Source organism: Glycine soja, chromosome 2 (assembly GCF_004193775.1).
Source record: "Glycine soja cultivar W05 chromosome 2, ASM419377v2, whole genome shotgun sequence".
NCBI lineage: Eukaryota > Viridiplantae > Streptophyta > Magnoliopsida > Fabales > Fabaceae > Glycine > Glycine soja.
The window spans coordinates 42,820,991-42,845,384 of NC_041003.1; the positions used below are offsets into that span (position 1 = coordinate 42,820,991).

Below are 24,394 nucleotides of genomic sequence, written 5' to 3' on the forward strand. Positions count from 1 at the left end.
ATGGAGTCTGACTTCCACCTACAAAAACAATATACCAAAAATTTATAATTCAAGTGTAGAGAATTATTTAAATATTATAATATTTATTTATATATAACAATAAATATACCTTCTCCCGATTGCACAACTGTAAGTGGTTCGATCAAACGGGCAGCTTCATCATCTGTGTCAGACATTTCATTAATATCCTCATCCTCATCTAGTGAGTCCTCAGCGTATGAATTAGATATTAAATAATCATCATCATCAAAATCTTCTTCTGAATTTGTTCCAACTGTTGCACTACCCGATTCATTGTGAGACATATTATTTCCGCATGATAACAATGAATTTGTCAAATTAATTGCAGAAGCACCCGCAACATCAACTTCAACACATAATTCTATGACAGACATTTCTTGTTGTTGTTCAAAACTTTGAATCATTGTTTCAACATCTTCATCGTCACAAATTTGCAGTGCAATATATTTACCTGCAACTAAAAATCTACAAGTGATAGTAGATATACTTTCATGTTTTTGTAATTTTACCTTGTCGTGTATCCTTTTTTTTAAACTCTCAAAACTAATACCACGCTTTATTTGAATAGCTTTTTTAGGGCCTTCAAATGTGATACCATCATCAGTTTCATACATCTTACCATTTAAATAGACGAGTGTAATAATTGAATTCATTTTTCAAAAATATACCTACAATAAATAATTAATGTCGTCAACAAACAATAATATAAAAAATATATTAACATAACATAAATTATTAACCTAAAATAAATTAACAACAACAAATTACTCTAAATAAATGAAATTACTGTCACAACAATTTCCTACTTCGCACACGAATGACGCAAAACAATCGGCATTTATTTTTAATGTCTATGTATAAATTTTGGCTATTAAAAAAATATACCAACAACATCAATAATTATGAGCTTAACTAATAATAATAATAATGTGCTAGACATAAAAACTACTACAATAAATAATTATTGTCATCAACAAACAAATATATCATAATTATAACCAAAAAATAAATTATTAAGTTACCAAAAATTACTAATTATCACACAAAAAATATAAACAAAATTACTATTTCATTTTATAGTTCATGTCAATTTGTTTATGCACCTACAAAATATAATCATTATTATCATCACCAAAATAAATATTAATTAATGCTATAATGTATTGAAGATAAAAAATATTTACTAGTTTTGAACAAAATTTCTAACCGGTACGTTTCAACTCAGCTTCAAGGTTTCCAAATGAGCTTGATTTTTGTGTGAAAATGAAACGGAGGGCAGATGGTTTTATAGGGAACAGGGACGTGCCAGGGGCCCCACCACTAGTGGAAGTGCCTGCCAGGCTACCACTAGTGGTCGCGCCTGGCAGGTAGGCACGACTGGTAGCGCCTGGCAGGTAGGCACGACTGGTAGCGCCTGGCAGGCAGGCACGACCACCCCTGTCACATCGTCCTGTCCAGACAAGCCACGTGTCGCGTTCTGGTGGAACGCGCTCCTCAGGTAAGCGCTTTGTAGTAAAATAACAGACCCCCTTGGTAAATAAAAATAAAACAGACCCATTTTGGTAATTAATTTGTAAAAGGGACCCAATTTGGTGATTTTGCCCTAAATAAGATGAAAGATGATAGTTAGAACGTTCTCTTACAAGTTAATATAAGTATATTAAACATTATCTTATCTCATTCTCGTTAGGGTGCTTTTAGAAAGTATTTCCCAGAATAGGGCTGTTCCTAAATAATTTTCCCAGGGGTGCAGTTTTTCTACGTAGCAGCCATGCATGGCGCCATTGGTGATGGCGCCTTCGACAGGGACGAGCCACGTGGCTGTGTCGCCACTGCGACTGGCGACAGCAGCGATGTCGCCACCTGCAATGGCGCTTTGGCCATGCAGGGTGGAGTCGCTGGTCAAACCAGCGCTTCCCTACGCGTTTGCTTTTTGCAGGTGCAGTTTTGCAGCTTTGCTTTTTGCAGGTGCAGCTTTTGCTGAAAACGCCAGCTCCTTTGGCGATTTAGGGTGAAAACGCCAGCTCCCTTGGCGATTTAGGGTCTTCAAATACCTATGCTCTTGCAACTGCTTCATTTCGTTTTTGTTGCAACTGCTTCATTTTCCTTTTCTTGCAACTGCTTCAGAGGTTTCATTTTAAAGCTATTGTCCGTGCCTTTGAGCTTGTTTCTGTTTTGTTTTGGTGGACTTAGCTGTGAAAAAAACTGTGTGGTATGAAATTATTTTTAAGTTATTTTTCGTATATAGTATTTATTTATTTTAAAATTAAATTAACTTTTATATTTGATAGGCTTGTTTAAATGTGTGTTTAAATGTCAAAAATAAAAGAAAAATTGTGTAACAATATTAATTTGAAGATAATATTTTGAGTGAAAATAAAAATATTTTGAATATGAAATTTGTAATAATTTTTTAATTAGATTAGGTTGGTGTTGATAATTTGTACAGAACTCGCGTTTAATTGCTTCTATCTTTTCCTTCCGTGAACAATTTTCGTGAAATAAATTTATTTACATCTTTGTCAATAAATTTATTTGGTTATAACTTTTTTTTCCAAAATAATCATAGATGCTGATTAAATGTGTACATGAATTATTTGACACATTGACACAAAATAAAGTTTATATTGTGTATAAAATAAAGTTATTGGTGGGTAGGATTGGATTCTATAGCGTATCTTGGAGAGAAGAACTTGACATATTGACACAATTTAATCTTTTGGTTCAATGTTCATTCTTGCATCGTCCCATCGGATATGTCATATAAATGTGTTCTAGATTCAAAATTTGTTAGTGTGTTAAAAATTGATGAATGTTTGAACTTTGAATAAAAAAAAAATTGTAGATTATATTTATTTGAAGTAAATATTTTGAGTAAGAATTTTTTTTAAGATGAAGTTGTAGTATTTTTTTAATTAGATTAAGTTGGTTTTTGGTGTGTTAAAAATTTATAAGCGTTCAACTTGAAAGTGTTAAATATTTTATTATATTTTTAGTAATTTTGTAATTAGCTTTTTCCATTTTAAAGCTATTAATGTTAAGATTAATTATTTATAATACTAACTTCGTTGATGAATTATTTAATTTTGTGTTAAAAATGACTATCTTGAAATTGTTCATTTTTTTTAAGTGTGTCTCATGAAATTAATTTGAAGTTAATTAAAAATTTTTAAAAGAGAAATTGAATGTAAAGTTCCAATAAAGAGATCTTTTGGGATTACACTTTAAAAGAGAAATCTGGTGTTTTTGTGTTAAAAATGACTATCTTGTAATTTATTTGATGTGTTAAAATATTTTTTTTGTAGGTACAGGATGAATTCGGTTATAACAGTGTTGTATTTCAATGGAAGGGTATATGAAGATAATGATGGTGTAATATTTGAAGGAAGTAAAAAAGCGATTCAGATTAAACGTGGAATTAGTTTCAATGCTTTGAAGAAAAAAATTGGAGATAAGGTAAAGTTACAAAATAATGAAATTATTTCTGCTATCAGCTGTAGATTTTTAGTGTCAGGAAAATATATTGCCTTGCAAATTTGTGATGACGAAGACGTTGAAACGATGTTGGAAAGTTTTAAACAAGACCAAATGTCAGTTCTGGAATTGTACATAGAAAAGGATGTCGCTGGTGGTTCAATGTTTCATTCTGCAAATTCGCTTACATCATGTGGAAATTATTTATCTAATGATGAGACACAACCGGCAACAAATATGAGCAATTTACATATTGACGAAGACGATGATGATCATGATGATGATGATTATCTTGTGTCTAACTCATACGTTGAAGAGTCTGTAGACGAAGATGACAGTGTTGATGGTATATCTGAAACAGACGATGAAGTCACCGACATTCCTCAACCAGTAAGAATTGTTCACCCAGCAGAAGGTACAATTTGCTGTGTAAAAAAATTTGACAATACATTTATTATTTGATGACAATTGTATTTAATGTTAAATAAGTATGATTTGATTTTTTATTTTGAACTGTTAGGTGCACAACGAATTGAAAATCCATTTTGGAATGATGCTTTACATTATAACAATATCAACTGGAGTTATCCTGATGAGGAGGACATTTGCGGTTTGGAGATGCCATCGACCTTTAATGTTGGCCAAGAATTATATGTTGGCATGGAATTTGATAGTAAAGATGCGGTCAAAAATGCAGTCAACAATATGTTATGAAGGTGCATCAAAGTTTCAAAGTTGTTGAAAGCAAATCAAACAAGTATGTGGTTTGTTGCTTGAATAAAAATGCAGAGTGTCCTTGCCCTTTCTATATGAGGGCAATTTTATCTAAAAAAACAGATACGTGGAAAGTCACACAATGGGGTGGACCACACACATGTCTGAATATGAGCATGACACAAGATCACGAGAAACTTGATTCAGATTTAATTGCCACTTGTGTAGTAGGTACGTATTTTATGTTCATATTATGTTCATTTATTGTTAATTGTCATTTAAATTTTGTTATGTTATTGACAGACATGATCAGAGAAAACCCATCAATAAAAATTTCTTTGATTCAAGAGAGGATTAACAGTGAATTTGCGTACAAGGTGTCGTACAAAAAAGCTTGGTTGGCGAAACAGAAAGCCATTGCAATTGAATATGGCGATTGGGATGAGTCATATGCGAAACTTTCGTCGTGGCTAAGACACATGCAAAATCATTCTCCTGGATCATATTTTCAAGTACTACATGACGATTTTATCGTTGGGAATACGGTTAGTCGCAAACACCGTCAGTTTCATAGAGTTTTTTGGACTTTTGGGCAATGTAAAGAAGCTTTCAAGTACTGTAAGCCAATCATACAAGTTGACAGCACACATTTGTACGGCAAATACTGTGGGACCCTCTTAATGGCCACATCACAAGATGGAAATGGTGGTGTCCTTCCTCTAGCATTCGCGGTGGTTGAAGGTGAGACGTTGACAGCGTGGTCATGGTTTTTGGCACACTTGCGTGAACACGTCACAGATCAAAATGGTATTTGTCTGATATTTGATCGACACGCCAGTATAAAGTCCGCTGTCGCTAACGAAGCACTTGGTTGGCAACCTCCCCACAGTTATCATGTCTACTGCGTGCGACACATAGCAAGCAACTTCAATCGAAAATTCAATAATGCCAAACAAAAAGAAATGTTGAAGAAATTGGGTAAGATTTCATATTTGTTGGTCACATTTATTTTACTTTCATTTATACTTAAAATTGTTATTCATCAACTGTTTTTATGCAGCCTACACTCCTTGCAAGCACATTTTTGATCAAAATTTAGAAAAATTTCGTGAACTGAGTCCAGCCATAGCCACATGGATTGATCGAATTTCAAAGGAAAAATGGACGATGGCTTATGATAGAGAAGGACGTCGATATGGCCACATGACAACCAACCTTTCAGAATGTATCAATAAGGTTTTGAAGGATTGTCGCAACATTCCCATAACAGCATTGGTCAAATCAACGTACAGTAGGTGTCGAAAGTACTTTGTTGAGCGTGGCCGCCAAGCGCAAAGACAGTTAAATGAAGGCCAAGTATATTGTTCAAAGCTTGTTAAAGAACTGAGGAAAAATCAAGAACAAGCTTGTACGCACATCGTTCGCGTGTATGATATCAACTCCACAAGGTTTGAAGTAGAGGAGAGCTTCAACCCTATAACGCAACGTGGCGGACAAAAGTGGGCAGTAAACTTGAATGGTCGTCATTGTCAATGCGGAAGGTATTCTGCACTTCACTATCCATGTTCACACATTATTGCAGCTTGTGGTTACGTGAGCACGAACTACTACCAATATATAGATGTTGTTTATACAAATGAGCACATCTTAAAAGCTTACTCCGCACAATGGTGGCCTCTTGGGAATAAAGCGGCTATTCCTCCTTCTGATGACGCATGGACACTTATCCTTGACCCAACTACAGTTCGTGCGAAAGGTCGGCCAAAATCAACAAGGATAAGAAATGAGATGGATTGGGTCGAACCATCTGAGCACCGAACAAAATGCAGTAGGTGTGGAGCCGAAGGGCATAACAGACGTCGTTGTCCAATGCAATCTGAGCGTGGGAGTTGTTCAAATCGTTGATTTATGTATGTTAGTCGAGTGACTTGTATTTGTTTACGTTCTGTTCAATGTATTGAATTTCTGGGGTTCAATGAATTCGGTAGTTTAAAACATTTTGCCTTTTGTACATTAGTTATTTGTGGGCTTCAATGAATTTGTTAAACCATAACCACCAACCCTAAACATAAACCACTAAACCTAAACACTAACCATTAACCATAAACCATAACCACTAACCGTAAACCCTAACCACCAAGCCTAACATTAAACCACTTACCATAAACCCTAACCACTAACCCTAAACATAACCAACTGACCCTAAACCCTAACCCCTAACCCTAACCCACTAACCATTAACCTTAAACATAAACATCTAACCCTAAACCCTAACCAGTAAGCCTAAACATAAACCCTTAAACCCCTAAGGCCTAAGGCCTAACCCTACACCCTAACCATAAACATTAACCCCAAGCCCTAAGGAAAATCCCAAATCCCTAAAACCTAACCATAAAAGCTAACCCTAACACCTAATACAAAACCCTAACCATACCCCAAACCCCTAAACCCTCCTCCAACACACTAACCCTTAAACCCCTAACCCATAAACCTAACCCTAACTCATAACACTACCCATAACCCCTAAACCTAACTCATAAACCCTACGTCCAAAAACCAACTTATAAACTCTAACCTAACTAATAAGCCCTAACCCAAAACCCTAACCCTCGCCAAATCCATAACCCCTACTCCAAAACACTAACCCTTAAACCCCTAAGGCTTAGCCCCAGCCTTAATCCCTAATCGAAAACAATAAACCAAAAACCCTAACTCCATCCCTAACCCCTAATCCAATCCTAAGCCTTAACCCTACCCCCAAAACCCTAACACTATCACTAACCCATAATCAAAACCCCTATACCTTAACCCTAAAACCCCTAATCCAAAACAGTAACCCTTTCACCCCTAACCATAACACCTAATGAAAACACCCAAGGCCTAGCCCTAACCCTAACCCTAAAATTAACTCATAAACCTAACCCTAACTCATAACATTAACCCTAACCCTAACTCTAAACACTAACCCTAACACATAACACTAACCCTAACCATAAACACTAAAATTAACTCATAACAATAACCCTAACACATAACACTAAAATTAACTCATAACACTAACCCTAACCCTAACAAATAAACCCTAAAATTAACTCATGACACTAACCCTAACCCATAACTAATAAACCCTAAAATTAACTCATAAACCTAACCCTAACCCTAAACACTAACCCTAACTAATAAACCCTAAAATTAACTCATAAACCTAACCCTAACACATAACACTAACCCTAACCATAAACACTAAAATTAACTCATAACACTAACCCTAACCCTAACAAATAAACCCTAAAATTAACTCATGACACTAACCCTAACCCATAACTAATAAACCCTAAAATTAACTCATAAACCTAACCCTAACCCTAAACACTAACCATAACTAATAAACCCTAAAATTAACTCATAAACCTAACCCTAACTAATAAACCCTAAAATTAACTCATAAACCTAACCCTAACCCTAAACACTAACCATAACTTATAAACCCTAAAATTAACTCATAAACCTAACCCTAACCCTAAACACTAACCCTAACTAATAAACCCTAAAATTAACTCATAAACCTAACCCTAACCCTAAACACTAACCCTAACTCATAAACCCTAAAATTAACTCATAAACCTAACCCTAACTCATAACACTAACCCTAACCCTAAACACTAACCCTAACTCATAACACTAACCCTAACCCTAACAAATAAACCCTAAAATTAACTCATGACACTAACCCTAACCCATAACTAATAAACCCTAAAATTAACTCATAAACCTAACCCTAACCCTAAACACTAACCCTAACTCATAACACTAACCCTAACCCCTAGCACTAACCCACAACCCTAAACCCTCATCCAAAACACTAACCCTTTAACCCCTAAGGCCTAACCATAAACCCTAACCCTAGCCCAAAACCATAAACCCTCATCCAACACACTAACCCTAAAACCCCTAAGCCTTAGCCCCAAATCTTACCCTAACCCTACTCCAAAACACTAACCCATAATCCAATCCCCTAACCCCTAAGCCTTAAACCTTCCCCAAAACCCTAACACTAACACTAACCCATAATGAAGACCCCTAAACCTTAACCGTAACCCTAACACCTAATGAAAACCCATAAGGCCTTACCCTAACCCATAAACCCCTAATCCAAAACAGTAACCATTTCGTTTGTGTGCTTTAGTTTTATTTTTATACTTTGTTTATTATTATACTTTGATGCGCCACATAAATAACTTATTTTTCGTTTGTGTACTTTACTTTTATTTTTATACTTTGTTTATTATTATACTTTGATGCGCCACATAAACTCTATACATTAGTAAGGCATAATAAATGACATGCGATACATTAATTGCCAAAATCAAATGTCTTACAAACAACAACAAATTTACACAGAGACATAAAAATCAGTCATTATGGTGTCCGCGATGTCGTGATGATGTGCCACATGGTCGATCCCATCTTCGCGCTTGACGATCAGGATTTCTTCTGCCGCGTTGTCTCCCCGTTTCTGCTTGCTCAGCCTCAGCAGAAAATTCCTGACGCAAATCAACACCTAATAAGTCACCCATATCAGGTATTGATCCGGGTACATTCCATTGCGGAGCAAATGGGGCGTTAGGTGTTGCCATGGGGGCATCGTGTTGTTGCGAAGGAGTCATAGTGGGCCATGAAAAATGAGCTTGTGTTTCCGCAACACCACTGAACGAATGTTCGCTCGCAGAAGTATCAGTGTGATGACCTTCAAAAGGATACTGATACATCTGTGAAGGATATTCGGAAAATGTTGTTGGCGTGTAATACATTCCATGACCACGCTCCATCATTTGTTGGGAATATTGCTCCGCTTCAACAGGCTCCCTTCGTCTACCTAAGCCCCGAGTTTCAACACTTGACTGAAGAATGTTAAACTCTGGTGCTGGGAATTCACGCTCAGATGCTGGACCATGCGACACTGGCTCAGTGACTCTCTCTTGCTCTTCTGATATAATCGCCAACTTATCCACGTAAGGCACGAGATCATCAACTGTCCATGTGTTCCTCCCTTGTGGTGACACCATATATTGCAAAGTCTCGACAACTTCACCCTGCAATTATTAGCGTCAACAAATTAATGCTCACGCTTAAGAAAATAATTAGAAGTTAAACATTGAAAAAAGATAAATACCAATGCAGCTGTGTTTGCATTGTTTGGGTCGACAAACATCTTTGTTTTACGCCTATACCACACCATGTAGTCCGAGTTAAAACCCAGTAGGCCCTCCTGTCGAGGATAAACGTCGACCCTAAACTGAGCTGCATTGTTCCACTGACTAATGATTGGGGCCAACAGGTGGAACCAATTCTCATCTTGTTTGCCTTTGAGCGTTATGCCATGGAGATTCTGCGGTTGCGAAGGACACCTGGGAATAGGTTGTTGCAATCCATATTGTCGTAAAACCCTATCCGGTTGGTGCCACTCAACAACATGAAAACAAATCAGTGGCACCACCGCGAACCAGGCTACACTTCCAACCACACAAATTGGAGGCAACGCTGCCATCACATTTGGTGTGTATGGCTCCCAGAGAAACTGCATATAACAACACACTTGTCAATTTTCAGTCTAACATAACATATTAAAATATAATTTAACCATTACATTACGATCTTCTTACCTCATGTCGTTTCATTAGATCCAATTTGCGACGGAAAACTCTAAGATCATCATTGCCGATATGCTGATTTCCACGTCGCAGCCACCTACAATAAAAATGAAATCATCATTGTCAACATGTTCCATCATTAAATATTTTAAATTCAAATGTAATTTTTTTAACGACAAACCTGTGTCCAAGTGGTTTATTTTCTATGACGGGAGGTGTCCTTTTTGGAGCTAAAGTGGTGCATCGTTCCCATGCCCACATCTGGATTAAGATGCACATACCTCCGATTGATTTAACTTTGTAATCGGTGGCGCTGCACATCTCTCTATATAAATACGCAAGCACGGCAGGTCCCCACGCATACGTGCTGCACTGTTCAAAGTCACGTAAAAATTGTAGGTACCTTAAGGAAACTCTGCTACTACTTTTGTTAACAAAGAGGACACCTCCTATGAATCGAAGAATCCACGCACGGGTAAACCTTTGTAATTGTTCAACGTTACCCTCATCAATATTTATGTGAGAAAAATGGTGAGCCAGCCAACTTAATTTGACCACACTGCCGTCAATTTCGCCTTCCTGTGGTCTGACTCCTAATAATTCTTCACACAAATCGGCCCAATCAAGATTTGTCGAACCAATTAATGGTGTCCCGTCAGTACGCAGACCTAATAAAATAGACACGTCTTGGAGAGTAATGGTAGCCTCTCCGCATCTCAGGTGAAACGTGTGGGTTTCGGGCCTCCATCTTTCAATGAACGCACTAATTAAGGCCGCATTTATCTTTAGGTATCCCATCTTCATGATCCAATAAAACCCACATTGCCGAAGTAGAGGAACAATTTCCTCTGGTATTTGTTCTTCACCTTGATATGTCGGCACTGCTCGTCTGATATGTAATTTTCTATCTGGTTCCCCATTCCAAACATGTTCCGAAACATGCTTGGGTTGCATCCACAAGACGTCACCATCAACTGGACCAGACCTAGTTTGTATGCTCGATGAGCATGACGACGAAGATGCCATTGATTCTACAAAATAAAATATAAAACAATTCATTGACAATAAAATTTATACGTTAATTATACATACACAAATTAAGTATATTTACGAAAAACTTAATTAAAATAAGAGAAATTTAAATGTATCATACAATCACGGAAATTTAAATGTATTATACAAAATAAATTAAATCACATCCAAAGACAATTTTACATAAATAATAAATTATATTTTTCTAATTTCAATAACAAAATATATTATACAAATAACCTAATTCATATATATTCTATAAATAAATTAAATTACATACAAATATAAATTTCAATATATAAAATAATATTTATATTTTCGACTAAAAATTAAAATAATATATATACAAAATTAATAATTAAATTTTCGACTATAAACTAACGTAATATAAAAAATAAAAACTAAAACAAAAGTAATACAAAAAATTAAATTCTAACCTAAAATTAATAATTTACACTACATAAAATTATTCTTAATCTATGAATAATTTACCATATACAAAATTAATGACTTTAAATAATTACGAGTAATATAATTTAATATACAAAATCAATAATTTTAAATACGAAAAAACTATTATAATTTAAACATAACATTTTTTGTCTAATAATTACTAAAACTAAGGTAATATAAAATATTTCATTCTAACCTAATTTAAAATTAATAATTTTCAGTACATACAATTTTTCTTAATCTATGATATTAAATATTTAAATTAAATGTAATCTACCATATACAACATTTAAACTAAAGCTAATCTAAAATTAATAAGTTATGCTACTTCAAATTATTTCTAATCTATTTTACAAAAAATTTCAACTAAACTTAATCTATCATATCAAAATTTAAACTATTCCTAATCTACCATATAAAATTAATAACTTAGAGTATGTAAAACTATTCCTAATTTGTCATATAAACCTAAATCTAATCTACCATATAACATTAACAATTCAAACTAAATTATACAAAATTATTCTCTTATCTTATACTACCTAAAACTATTTATTTATCAAAATATAATCTGGCATATAAACATCTACCTAAATAAAACATATAAAATATATTGAATATATAACTTACAAGCTTTTGGAAAATGGAAGAACACAAACTAAACAGCACCACCAGCTACCTTTCTCAACACAAGCAACCACCTTCAACACACAAATACACAAATTTTACAAGATGCGTGAGCTCCCTCTGCAGTTGGGTTTTTAAACCACTGAAGCTGAAAACGCAAGCCTCACTGGCGCCTCCCTCTCATTCAAATCGCTACCTCCAGTGGCGCCTTCCAGCTATGATCTGAGTAGCTGCAGGTGCTGTTGCAGCCTATGCCTGCAGCTTGCAGGTGCTGAAGTCGCTGGTCAAACCAGCGCTTCCATGCACCCTTGGACGCGCCAATAGGAGCTGCGATATGCAGTCCTTTGTCGCCAGTTGCAGTGGCGACACAGCCACGTGGCTCGTCCCTGTCGAAAGCGCCATCACCAATGGCGCCATGCATGGCTGCTACGTAGAAAAACTGCACCCCTGGGGAAATTATTTAGGAACAGCCCTACTCTGGGAAATACTTTCTAAAAGCACCCTAAAGTGGGAAATTTGCCTTCTCGTGTAAATCTTTGAGTAAAAAGGCTTGAACTATAACTTGTTTACTTGTTTGAAAGATGAACTAGTCTCTAGTCTTGTGTGCCTTACTTAAACCTTTTCTAAGTAAAAAAGGGTGAAACCTGAGAATGATTTGTGGTGTGAAGAATACTTGATAATATTTTTCTTGAAAAAGAAAATTTTATAACATTCAGTTGTAAAGCCGAAGAAGCTAAGTGTAAAAAATACTTTTAACTTATGGGTAGTTAATAAAATCTTAGTGATTTAGCCATAGGTTGGACACAGTATCGAGTTGGAGAAGAACTAATATAAAAATATTTGTGTTTGATAGATAAATAAGGTAAAAAAAATTAAATAAATTAGATCATTCTCAGTTCTTTAAATTTCATTTATCTGTTTATTTAATTTTTTTTTATCGAGATCGAGTTCAATTTTTATGGCCAAATCATAAAGACAATTACTCTTCGGATTGAGGATTCAAATTATTCAAAGAATTTTTTTTAAAAAAATATTTTCTTTTCTTTTAAGATAAAATATATTTTTTGTCCATATAAAATAAGTAATGTTCATATTTAGTTTACAAAATTTTTGGTTCTCATAAAATTATAATGTATTCATTTTTTGGTCCGAAGCAAGGTTCACTAATAACCTGCAATTTTTAATTTAAATTTTAAAATATAATTGTAGGGCTCAAAGAACTGCCACAAACTTTCCAAACTCTTCTGAGCACAAGAAACAATCATTTGCGTCCGTTAACTCTAATTATGTGTTTGGATAGAAAATTTTCAAAATGTCAAAAAATAGAAATGCTAGTAATTCAATTGTAAGCAATTAAATTTCATTCAATTACAAAATAACTTATTTGGATTATTTTAGTTTTGAACCTATTTTCACATAAATTTAAATTTGTTATTAATTACGGATTTTAAATAAACTTTTTTCTCTCTCCTCACTTTCTCTCTGCAACACAGCACACTCAAACACTGAGCATTGTTGCAGTTGCAGTGTTGCACTAGCACCATTGTATTACAAAAAACTTCACCATAGTGATTTCTGGTTGGTGGTGGTGATCTTTAAGCTTAGGAAGATGATAAACGGAGGTTAGCTAGTAATTTTCTCTCTTTATCGATGGTTTGATTCAACTCTTTATGTCGTCGATTTGGATTCCATGGTGGAGAGTATGGAAATGATCATCGACAGGTTGGGGCTTTGGCAAAGATGATCATTGACAGGTTGGGATTCCAGTGAGGAAGGTTCGCTGAAGAAAAATAGCAACAGATGAGCAATTGGGAGGGATAGGGAAGAAAATACACATACAAGAGAAAAACAGTATCGAGTTTGAGACACTCTTCTCTTCACAAATGAGTAATTTTAAAAATTCCACCTTTTTTAAGTGGAATTTCAAATTCTCATTTTTAACAAAGATTAAAATTCCCTGTTAAAATGATAAATATTCAATTTTTTTTTAAATTATTATCCAAATACTAAATTTAAAATGACAGATATTCAATATTCCATTTAAAATGAATTACTTTGTTAAAAATATATATCCAAACACAAGGTAATAATAAAAGCCGACGCTAAACAAAAACAATAACAAAATAGGGCCAAAAACCCTTGCCAATGTGCCAAAATTTTGTGGTCGCCGTGGATGCGATTTGCTTCCTCCTCCTCCATGACTTTCTTGAACCATTTAACCTTTATGTTTGATAGATAAATAAGGTAAAAAAAATCTTTCTATTTGATAGATAAATATAGTATCAAGTTAGAGAAAAACACATGTTTCCGCACAAAGATAATATGGAGTTGGAAAAGAACTAATATAAAAACCTTTGTAATTCAGAAAAAAAATATATAAAAACCTTTGTGTTTGATAGACACTAAAAAATTAAATAAATAAGGACATTTTCAGTCATGGTTATCAAACTCTCGAGTTAACTAGCTAATTTTTACGAATTTACGAGTCCACTTCTCCCCTGCGAGTTGACCCTTGAGTAAACTCTTTTTTAGTAGACTCTAGGTAAACTCTATAAACTCTAAGTAAATTCGGTAGACTCTCGAGTTTACTACCGAGTCAACAAGTTAACAAGTTAAAAAAATTAGACCCTAATGTAAGTCATTTTTTTATTATTTTGTGTCTGTTTAACATTCAACATACCTTCATTTAGCGTGTTATTCTCAAATACAAAATTCTCACCTTTAATAATATCAAACCCTCGATGAGAATGATCTAGCATTATTATAACCTCTACAAGTTATTATCTAGTAGTAATGTATTATTATTAGATTTGATTATTTAAATATTCTGAACTTTATGATTTATTGTTTTGCTTTATTATATTGTTGAAATGTTTAATTAGTATGTTATTTATAAATATTTTGTTATTATTTTTATATGAAGTAGACTCTTACGAATCTACGAGTTGAGTATATGGAACTCTCACGAGTATATGTAAATTCTTGAGTTTGATAATCTTGTTCTGAGTTATCTAATTTTTATTTATCCATTTATTTAAAAGATTTTTTATTTGTTGTATGAGGATCGAGTCCAATTCATATGACCAAATTATAAAGATATTTCTTTTGACAAATGCCAAATTATAAAAGCTAATTACTATGCAGAATTAGGATTTATTTATTCAAAGAATTTTAAAGACTTAATTGTAAAATTTATTTTTCTATTTTACCTATTACACTAAATCGGTTTTCCTATTTTTTAATTTATTATTTGAGTCTTCCTATATTTAAAAATACATTATCTTGAAAACATTGACTAGACTAGAAAGTTGACTAGATGTTTTTTTAAAAATAAAACTTAAAAAAATATTTTAGGAAGGACTAGAACCATGATCCTAAAAGTAAAAAATATTTTTTTTACCACTACATCTAAATGCTCATTTAAGTATTTGGTGCAAAACATAATATTAATATAAGTTTTATGTGAAAATAGTTTAAAACTTAAATTTTATTTTTTTTAATTTATTAAATTTTTATAATCTTATATATTATCTTTTAAAATATAATATATAAGATTCAATTTTATTTTCACATAAATTAAAATATATATTTTTATAAATTTTATTTTTATTTTTATATTATATTTATATTTTTAAATAATACTTATGATTTAGTGGTAATATTTTTTTTACCTATATTGAGATATTCATGTTATTTATTATAATATAGATAAAAAAATAATATCAATAAATTATATGCATAAATATTTTAAAAGATAAAAAATATTATCATTTTATTTAATTATGTATCTTTATTATATAATTTAATTCTTTTAAAAAAATTATACCTGATCAAATAAAGTTAAATAAAAATAAAAATGTAATATTATAATAAATAAAAAATATCTTAATATAGATAAAAAATATTATCATTAAATTACATATATAAATATTGAAAAGATAATAAAATATTGTGATTTTATGAAATTATAATTTATATAAAAATATATATTAAAGATAAATTTATATTATATATTTAGTTTATGTAAAAATAAAATTTAATCTTATATATTATATTTTAAAAGATAATACATAACACTACAAAAATATAATAAATTAAAAAAAAAAAATTTAAATTATTTTTACATAAAATTATATTAATATCATATTTTACGTCAAATATTTAAATCAGCATTTGAATGCTAGCTTGCCGAATTTTATTAAGTCAACTAAAAAAAATGATTGTAGTTCATTTTATCCTATCCTTTGGGAATTCTGAGGGATAAAACAAGCGTGGCATTTTTTCTTACACAAGACACCCAAATCTCTGTTTCTCTGTGTCAGCTTCTCAAATTTTAACAATGGCTGCATTGTCAGAAGCGCCATTCTTTTCTTCAAAGCCTCACAGCACTAATCTCCCTCCCACCAAGTTTCACACTTTCCCCTCAAAACCCATCTCTCTCACCTTTCGCAGTACGTATACTCCTTGTTTCGCAAATGCTTCTCCTTCTCTTCCTCAAGACCCGGACCCGGGAACCGACTCCGACCCTGACCCGACCCGAGACCGCCGGAGAATCGTTCGGGTCGCCTGGGAGAAGATCGTACGCTGGTCCAGGTCTTGGCGCTCCAAGGCCAACACCGACGTCCTCCAACGCACAAATAAGGTCACACTTTATTTCAAATTATAATTATAATTTTAAAAAAAGAAGAAAATTTCACACTCACTTTTTTGGTGTAACGTATATATTTCTTTAGAAACAATCCAGTTCGTCAAGGAAGTCTAACTCAGGTAGTTAAACACTGTGCGTTCATGACAGTGTGTTCGATTGCCACAGATAAAAAAAATCCTGTTAGGAGACACTGTCGGTTAGAGTCATTATAATTATAGCTATAGTTAAATTTGAAAAAATAGTGAAAATATGAATCTTTGTAATGTGACATGGTGTTTATGAATTTTGATATAATGTTGATAGTGTTTGGTTGGTTTCTTTTTTTGTGTGTTGTGTGGTACACTACTGATAGATTCTTTTTTTCTTTCTTTTTTTTTGGTTGAGAAAAGGTGGTTGTACTTGGAGGAGGGTCATTTGGGACGGCAATGGCTGCCCATGTGGCAAATAGGAAGGCTGAGTTAGAGGTGATCATGCTTGTTCGGGACCCTCAAGTTTGCTTGTCTATCAATGAGAGGCACTGTAATTGGTAAGTGCTAACCATTTTGTCTCTATGCTCATAATCTGCAACATGTGAGTTGTGAATTTGATCGTCTAATTTCGTTTTTGCTTTATGTTTTAGGTGACTGTTTTGTGTTTTTTGTTGGACAGTAAGTACTTCCCGGATCATAGGCTGCCGGAAAATGTAGTTGCAACAATGGATGCCAAGTCTGCTTTGCTTGGTGCTGATTACTGCCTCCATGCAGTGCCTGTTCAGGTCATTGAATTCGTTGTTTATGTTTTACTTCAATCATTCAGTATTAGTAGTAGTAGTAAGTACTAAGTAGGTTCTATTTGAATAAATTTCTCTAAAATATTTATAGAAGAAAATAAGAAAGAAAATGAATCAAACTTCTTTCATAAGTTAAAAATCAACTTATGTTGGCCCTGTTTGAATAACCTTCTCTATAAGTGCTTATAGAAGAAAATAAAATTAAAAAAACAAAATGAATCAAGCTTCTTTGATAAGTTAAAATCAACTTATGTCTCTCGGTTTCTGGAGCTAGATGAAAGAGTTTTTATAAAAGTTAAACTGCATGAGTTGATTTTAACTTATGGGAGAAGTTTAATGCATTTTACCATGTTATTTTGTTCTCTTATAAGTGTTTATGGGAGAAGTTTATTCTAGAAAGGCCATAAGCCCGTAATAGTAGTAGTGGTAGTAATAATTGATGCTTCACTAAGTTTGACTCTTTGCAGTCAAATAAAAAACATATGATGAATCCAGGCTTCTGACATTTGTGAAAGATGTGATTGTCTGAAATCTGGATCTTTGTTTCTGTCATTGCAGTTCAGCGCATCTTTTCTCGAGAGTGTTGCCGAGTATGTTGATCCAGGGTTGCCATTCATATCTCTCAGTAAAGGCCTAGAGTTGAATACTCTGAGGATGATGGCTCAAATTATTCCTCATGCACTACGGAATCCTCGCCAGCCTTTTGTTGCACTATCAGGGCCTTCTTTTGCTCTGGAATTGATGGATAAGCTACCCACAGGTGACAATGATGTTGCTACATGCACGCGTGGTTTTTGTTCCATTAAATATATCTATGATGAAAGTTAGTCAATTTTGTCTTTTGGTTCCATTTTCTAATAACAGCAATGGTGGTGGCATCAAAAGACAAAAAATTGGCTAATACTGTTCAGCAACTACTTGCTTCAAGTCATTTAAGAATCAGCACATCAAGGTAGATGACCATCTGTGGATTCATACATGAAATTGAATTTCATATGTAAACGATTTGCTTGCATTTCTGTCTGGATTTCTATTCACCCTTCTGAACTAGTGTGTCTTTCTGGCTAGCTTACTCCTTCTCACTTATTTTTATTGTACCCTGGCTTCTGTTTCTGTTTTATGTATGGTATGTTGAATGTGTACAGATATTGATGCAGATGTTCAGCTTGTAATCTCTGATAACTCCAGTGATGTTACAGGAGTTGAAATAGCAGGTGCACTCAAGAACGTGCTTGCAATAGCAGCTGGGATAGTAGAAGGTATGAATCTTGGTAACAACTCAATGGCTGCTCTTGTCTCGCAAGGCTGTTCAGAGATACGGTGGCTTGCAACAAAGGTAATTGAACTCTTAAATCAATTGTTAGAATTCTTTGCAATGCTAGACACTGTCCCCTTCCTTTTCCTATTCTGAGTAATCATTCCATTGAGGACTAAATCAGTTTCCTCTTGAATGGCTGTCTACTATCAACAATCTGACTAACTGTAGGTGCTATGCTGTATGCAAAATCTAATTTGCAGAATGCATAGAATATTCATATAATGACTAACACAATATGAAGAATAGAGTTCTGATGCTTTATAGCTATTTCAATGGTTGGAGGTCTTGGTTTTGATGATGCTGTATATGTTTATTTTACTTTAATACATAATAGTAGACACCCTCTATTGGTGTACACATGCACATTCACTTTCTATTAGTGGCTCCATTTAACATATAAAGTGTATTCTGCCTATCTTGTTTCTCTTTCCCCCAATTATCTTTTGAAGATGGGTGCAAAGCCGACTACTATAACAGGGCTGTCAGGAACTGGAGACATAATGCTTACATGTTTCGTGAATCTTTCAAGAAACAGAACAGTTGGTGTGCGACTAGGATCAGGCGAGAAGCTTGAGAACATACTTAGTTCCATGAATCAGGTATCTAAAAAGTTTCCAAGTGTGCCTGATCATTCCTGAAATTCTCGCAAGTGGCAGAGTTACTGAAGTGTTTATACCTTCTGTGCAGGTAGCAGAAGGTGTCTCCACCGCCGGGGCTGTGATTGCTTTGGCGCAGAAATATAATGTAAAGCTGCCAGTCTTGACAGCAGTTGCTCGTATTATCGACAATGAACTTACCCCTAAGAAAGCTGTTTTTGAGTTAATGAGCCTCCCTCAGGTTATTCTGACCCTCCTAAGAACTATATTGGTGTTATATCGAGTTTATGAATTTGATTGATGACAATTTCTCATGATAGGTTGAAGAAGTATGAAACCTACCAGCACATCCCTTATTTACTAGCTGCTTTTTAACTGCTGCTTGTAAGACATTCGGGTACTCTATTCTTTTCACCATTGTGCTTATAGTGCTGAAGGCTTGGTGAGCAAAATTTTGCACAGTTGGGGTTGCCCCATACAGTTAATAGAATTTGAAAAATGTGTAGATTCTAGGCAAATGCATAATCTCACGTCAATATAAACTTCTTTACCTGGAGTCACAAATGTACATCATTCTAATGAATGCCATTTGTTTGTGCAAATACCTGGCATCTGTGCTCTTTAATATGAATGTTTTGGTTTATATGAGAACTAATGACGTTAAAAAATCTAGCATCGTTGCCAAAGTTGGTGATTTTTTCTTGACTTTACATGAAGGGAAGCTATTCTCTAATCTAAACTTTGTATGTAGCAAAAACATATATACTTGTATCATCTATATTATGAGCGATATCTGCATAACATTCGATAATTCAATAATTTCTCCAACCGGTAGACTATCTTATTGGTAGCTTTATGCTTCAACACATTTTTTTTAACATATTAGAAATTTTTTTTGGGGTCTTATTTCTTATTGAGTTCTATTAGTGATTTTGCAGTTTTTAATAAATTTTAATGAATTATAAAGAATGTATAAAGAGTGTGTTGTTGATAGATAGCAATTGTCTATATACTTCAAATAACCTAAAGATTACTGCTAAAGCTATAAATGACTAAAGAAAATAGGTAAAACTCAAATATTAGATTCATTGATGATAATAGGTTTTTTTTGGCTGAATCATTGATGATAATAGGTGAACATGAGTATACTTATGTAGTCTTTAAAAATGTCAATCAATGCATAATAATTATCATAATATTCAAACACAAATAAAATAAAATTATAATTTATAAATTACATATTTAATTCTATCCTATATATTTCTTAGACCATTTAATTTTGGACCTAGAGCACATCTTATTGCTAATTGTTTTTTGCTTTTCACATGCCAATGATAAAAGAAACTTCTCTCTTTTTTGAATTCTATACAGTATACACTATTTTGTCGCAATGATTATTCAAGCGGCCAAGTCCATGGTTCTGTTCAAAATGTTGTGGATAGACATCGTTGAATAATATTTGATTGACAATGACCGACTTTTAAATTATAGCACTTGCAGCAATACAAATCTTTTCTAATTTAAAATACTAACATTTTAAAATATTTTGTAGACAAAGTTTATATGATTGAGATTGAGATTGGTTGAATAATATTCTGTTACTATTTTGTAGACAAAAATAGTAAAACAAAAATAGTAACAAAATTTGTCATCAATGCATTAATTTCTTGTATGAGTTACTAATAGTTAAGGATTAAGGGGGTATATTTGCCTTGCTCCTTATGTAACTAGTTATGAGTATATAACATTGCCTTGTTCACTGGGTAACCACTTTACACAATACATTAGACCTTATCCTTGTGTCCACTGCAATATTAGAATTAATTGTAGATTGGTTTACAGTACACTTCATTCCTACACGATTATTGGCATGCAGCGGAAAGAGATAGGACTCAAAAGCAGAAAAGAATTTTCCAAGGTCTTTCTTAGTATTGGGCAACAAGGTCACATGGATATTTCCAGTTGATTACCTTACTGGTTAACTATATATATATATATATAACAAGTGAGACTATGATGTATTGATGGGTTGGACTCTTACTTGGTGTCCAAAGTTCCAAACAAATTAAAATTATTATCCTATTACATAATTTTGTGAGGCACACATTTGAGAAATCTTAGCCATCAAATTAATAGAGGAAACTCTGCATTTCTTTGCTCCCCATTTTGAATTGAGGTAACAATCATATACAATCAAGGTTCCTCTGAATCAAGATTGTGGACATGGATTAATGGTCCTTCCAAGATATATATATATATATATATATATATATATATATATATATATATATATATATATATTTGTTTTTTTTATTAATTTGTGTTATATAAACATGTCATATATGTTATTGTCATAAGTGAAATTGGATCCCTTAAGTTTGATACCAAAAGTCTTGTAAATAAAAAAATATAATTAAGAAAATAAATTTCATTAAAAATGACTAATCAAATGTTTGGACAGATATGTTAATTATCGATGTAGTTAATATTTCAGACCAACTACACAAAGACAACAAAAATATAAATACATATCATTGTAATTTTATAAAATGAGACTATGATGAATTGATGGGTTGGACTCTTGGTGTCCAAAGTCCCAAACAAAATTATTATCCTATTACATAATTTTGTGAGACACATTGTATGAGAAATCTTAGCCATCAATTTAATAGAGGGAAACTCTCCTTCATTTCTTTGCTCCCCATTTTGAATTGAGGTAACAGTCATATAGAATCAAGGTTCCTCTTAATCAAGATTGTGGACATGGATTAATTGTCGATCCTTCCAAGATATACACATATATATTTTAAATTGTTTTTTGTTTAATTTGTGCAATATAGACATGTCATAATTAATTGCACATATCGTATCAACATATTATTGTTATAAGTGAAATTGGATCCCTTAAGTTTGATATAAAGTTTAAGTTAAAAAAATATAATTAAGAAAATAAATTTTATTAAAAGTGATTAGTCATATATCTAGACAGATATATTAATTATCGATGTAGTTAATATTTTACACCAATTACACAAAGTAAACAAAAATGATACATATATATCATTGTAACTTATAAAATTCGTCATTGATCACATTAATTGGTTGAAGAAGAGAAGAACAAATATTACAACAACAACAACAACGCCTTATCCCACTAGGTGGGGTCGGCTACATGGATCAACTTCCGCCATAATGTTCTATCAAGTACCATACTTCTATCCAAATCATTAAATTCGAGATCCTTTTTGATAACCTCTCTTATAGTCTTTTTGGGTCTTCCTCTGCCTCGAATAGTTTGTCTTCTCTCCATCTGGTCTACTCTCCTCACTACAGAGTCTACCGGTCTTCTCTCTACATGTCCAAACCACCTAAGTCTATTTTCCACCATCTTCTCTACAATAGGCGCTACTCCAACCCTCTCTCTAATAGCTTCGTTTCTGATTTTATCCTGTCGAGTCTTACCACACATCCACCGCAACATCCTCATCTCCGCTACACCTACTTTATTCTCATGTTGGCTCTTGACCGCCCAACATTCTGTTCCGTACAAAATCGCCGATCTTACCGCAGTCCGATAAAACTTTCCCTTTAGCTTGATCGGTACCTTTGCATCACATAACACCCCCGATGCTTTTCTCCATTTCATCCATCCTGCTTGAATGCGATGATTCACATCCCCTTCAATTTCCCCATCATTCTGTATTACAGACCCAAGATATTTAAACCGTGTGACTTGAGGGATAATATGGTCTCCTATTTTCACCTCTGAGTTAGAAACCCTCATTCTTTTGTTGAACTTACATTCCATATACTCCGATTTGCTTCTGCTTAGGCGAAAGCCATGTGTTTCTAGAGCTCGTCTCCAAGTTTCCAACCTCTCATTCAACTCCTCCCTCGACTCTCCAAGGAGGACTATGTCATCTGCAAAAAGCATGCATCTCGGCGCTATCTCTTGGATTTGTTCCGTGAGGACATCCAGAATTAAGGTAAAAAGGTAGGGGCTAAGGGTTGACCCTTGATGTAAACCAATTGTGATGGGAAAATCGTCTGACTCTCCACCCTGTGTCTTAACACTAGTCGATACCCTATCATACATATCTTGGATAGCTCGAATATATGCAACCCTAACCCCTTTCTTCTCTAGAGCTTTCCACAAAATCTCTCTAGGCACTCTATCATACGCTTTCTCCAAGTCAATAAAAATCAAGTGCAAGTCTTGTTGGGCCATGCGATATTGCTCCATCACCCGCCGTAATAAATAAATCGCTTCCATGGTCGACCTTCCCGGCATGAAACCAAATTGATTCTCAGTAACTTGAGTCTCCTTTCTTAATCTCCGTTCGATCACTCTTTCCCATAATTTCATGGTATGACTCATGAGCTTGATTCCCCTATAATTTGCACAATTTTGTATATCCCCCTTGTTCTTATAGATTGGCACTAACGTGCTTCTCCTCCATTCCTCCGGCATGCGTTTTGACCTCATAATTTCGTTAAAGAGTTCGGTGAGCCACTCAAGACCTCTATCTCCAAGAGTTTTCCACACTTCAATAGGTATGTTGTCTGGCCCCACCGCCTTACCATTACTCATTCTTTTCAACGCTTCCTTTACTTCCTGTTTCTGAATCCGACGGTAGTACTTATAGTTTCGGTCCTCTTCTCTTGTGTCTAGACTGCTAAAGTCATATCCATATCCATCATTAAATAAGTTGTGGAAATACACCTTCCACCTTTCCTTGATATCTTTTTCATGCACTAAGACTTTTCCTTCTTCATCCTTAACACACTTTACTTGATCCAAATCTCTAGTCTTCCTCTCTCTACCCTTAGCAAGCCTATATATAGATCTTTCTCCGTCCCTGGTTCCTAGAGCTTGGTATAGTCCGTCAAAAGCTTGGGCTCTTGCCTCACTCACCGCCTTTTTGGTTTCATTTCTAGCTATCTTATACTTATCCCAAGTTTCAGAATTTCTACACCTAGACCACTCCTTGAAACACTCCTTTTTTACTCTAACTTTGCTCTGAACATTTTCATTCCACCACCACGATTCTTTACCCCTAGGTCCAAAACCTCTAGATTCACCCAACGTCT

At 33.9% G+C, this 24,394-nt stretch overlaps 2 protein-coding genes across 2 annotated transcripts; one reads left to right on the forward strand and one right to left on the reverse strand.

Annotated features, from left to right (window-relative positions):
- Nucleotides 1–3,865: 3,865 nt before the first annotated feature.
- Nucleotides 3,866–12,139, reverse strand: LOC114371750 (serine/threonine-protein phosphatase 7 long form homolog). The gene is made up of 4 exons (XM_028329096.1): nucleotides 11,976–12,139; nucleotides 10,042–10,891; nucleotides 9,893–9,957; nucleotides 3,866–3,909 (listed from the first exon to the last, which is right to left on the reverse strand). The coding sequence occupies exons 2-4, from the start codon at nucleotides 10,884–10,886 to the stop codon at nucleotides 3,866–3,868; spliced, it is 954 nt and encodes a 317-aa protein (XP_028184897.1). The 5' UTR covers nucleotides 10,887–10,891; nucleotides 11,976–12,139.
- Nucleotides 12,140–16,225: 4,086 nt separating this feature from the next.
- Nucleotides 16,226–20,013, forward strand: LOC114395910 (glycerol-3-phosphate dehydrogenase [NAD(+)] 2, chloroplastic-like). Its single transcript, XM_028357783.1, has 9 exons — nucleotides 16,226–16,614; nucleotides 17,010–17,146; nucleotides 17,269–17,374; nucleotides 17,948–18,149; nucleotides 18,254–18,341; nucleotides 18,578–18,725; nucleotides 19,157–19,306; nucleotides 19,395–19,544; nucleotides 19,624–20,013. The coding sequence occupies exons 1-9, from the start codon at nucleotides 16,312–16,314 to the stop codon at nucleotides 19,636–19,638; spliced, it is 1,299 nt and encodes a 432-aa protein (XP_028213584.1). The 5' UTR covers nucleotides 16,226–16,311; the 3' UTR covers nucleotides 19,639–20,013.
- The last annotated feature ends 4,381 nt before the right edge of the window (nucleotides 20,014–24,394 follow it).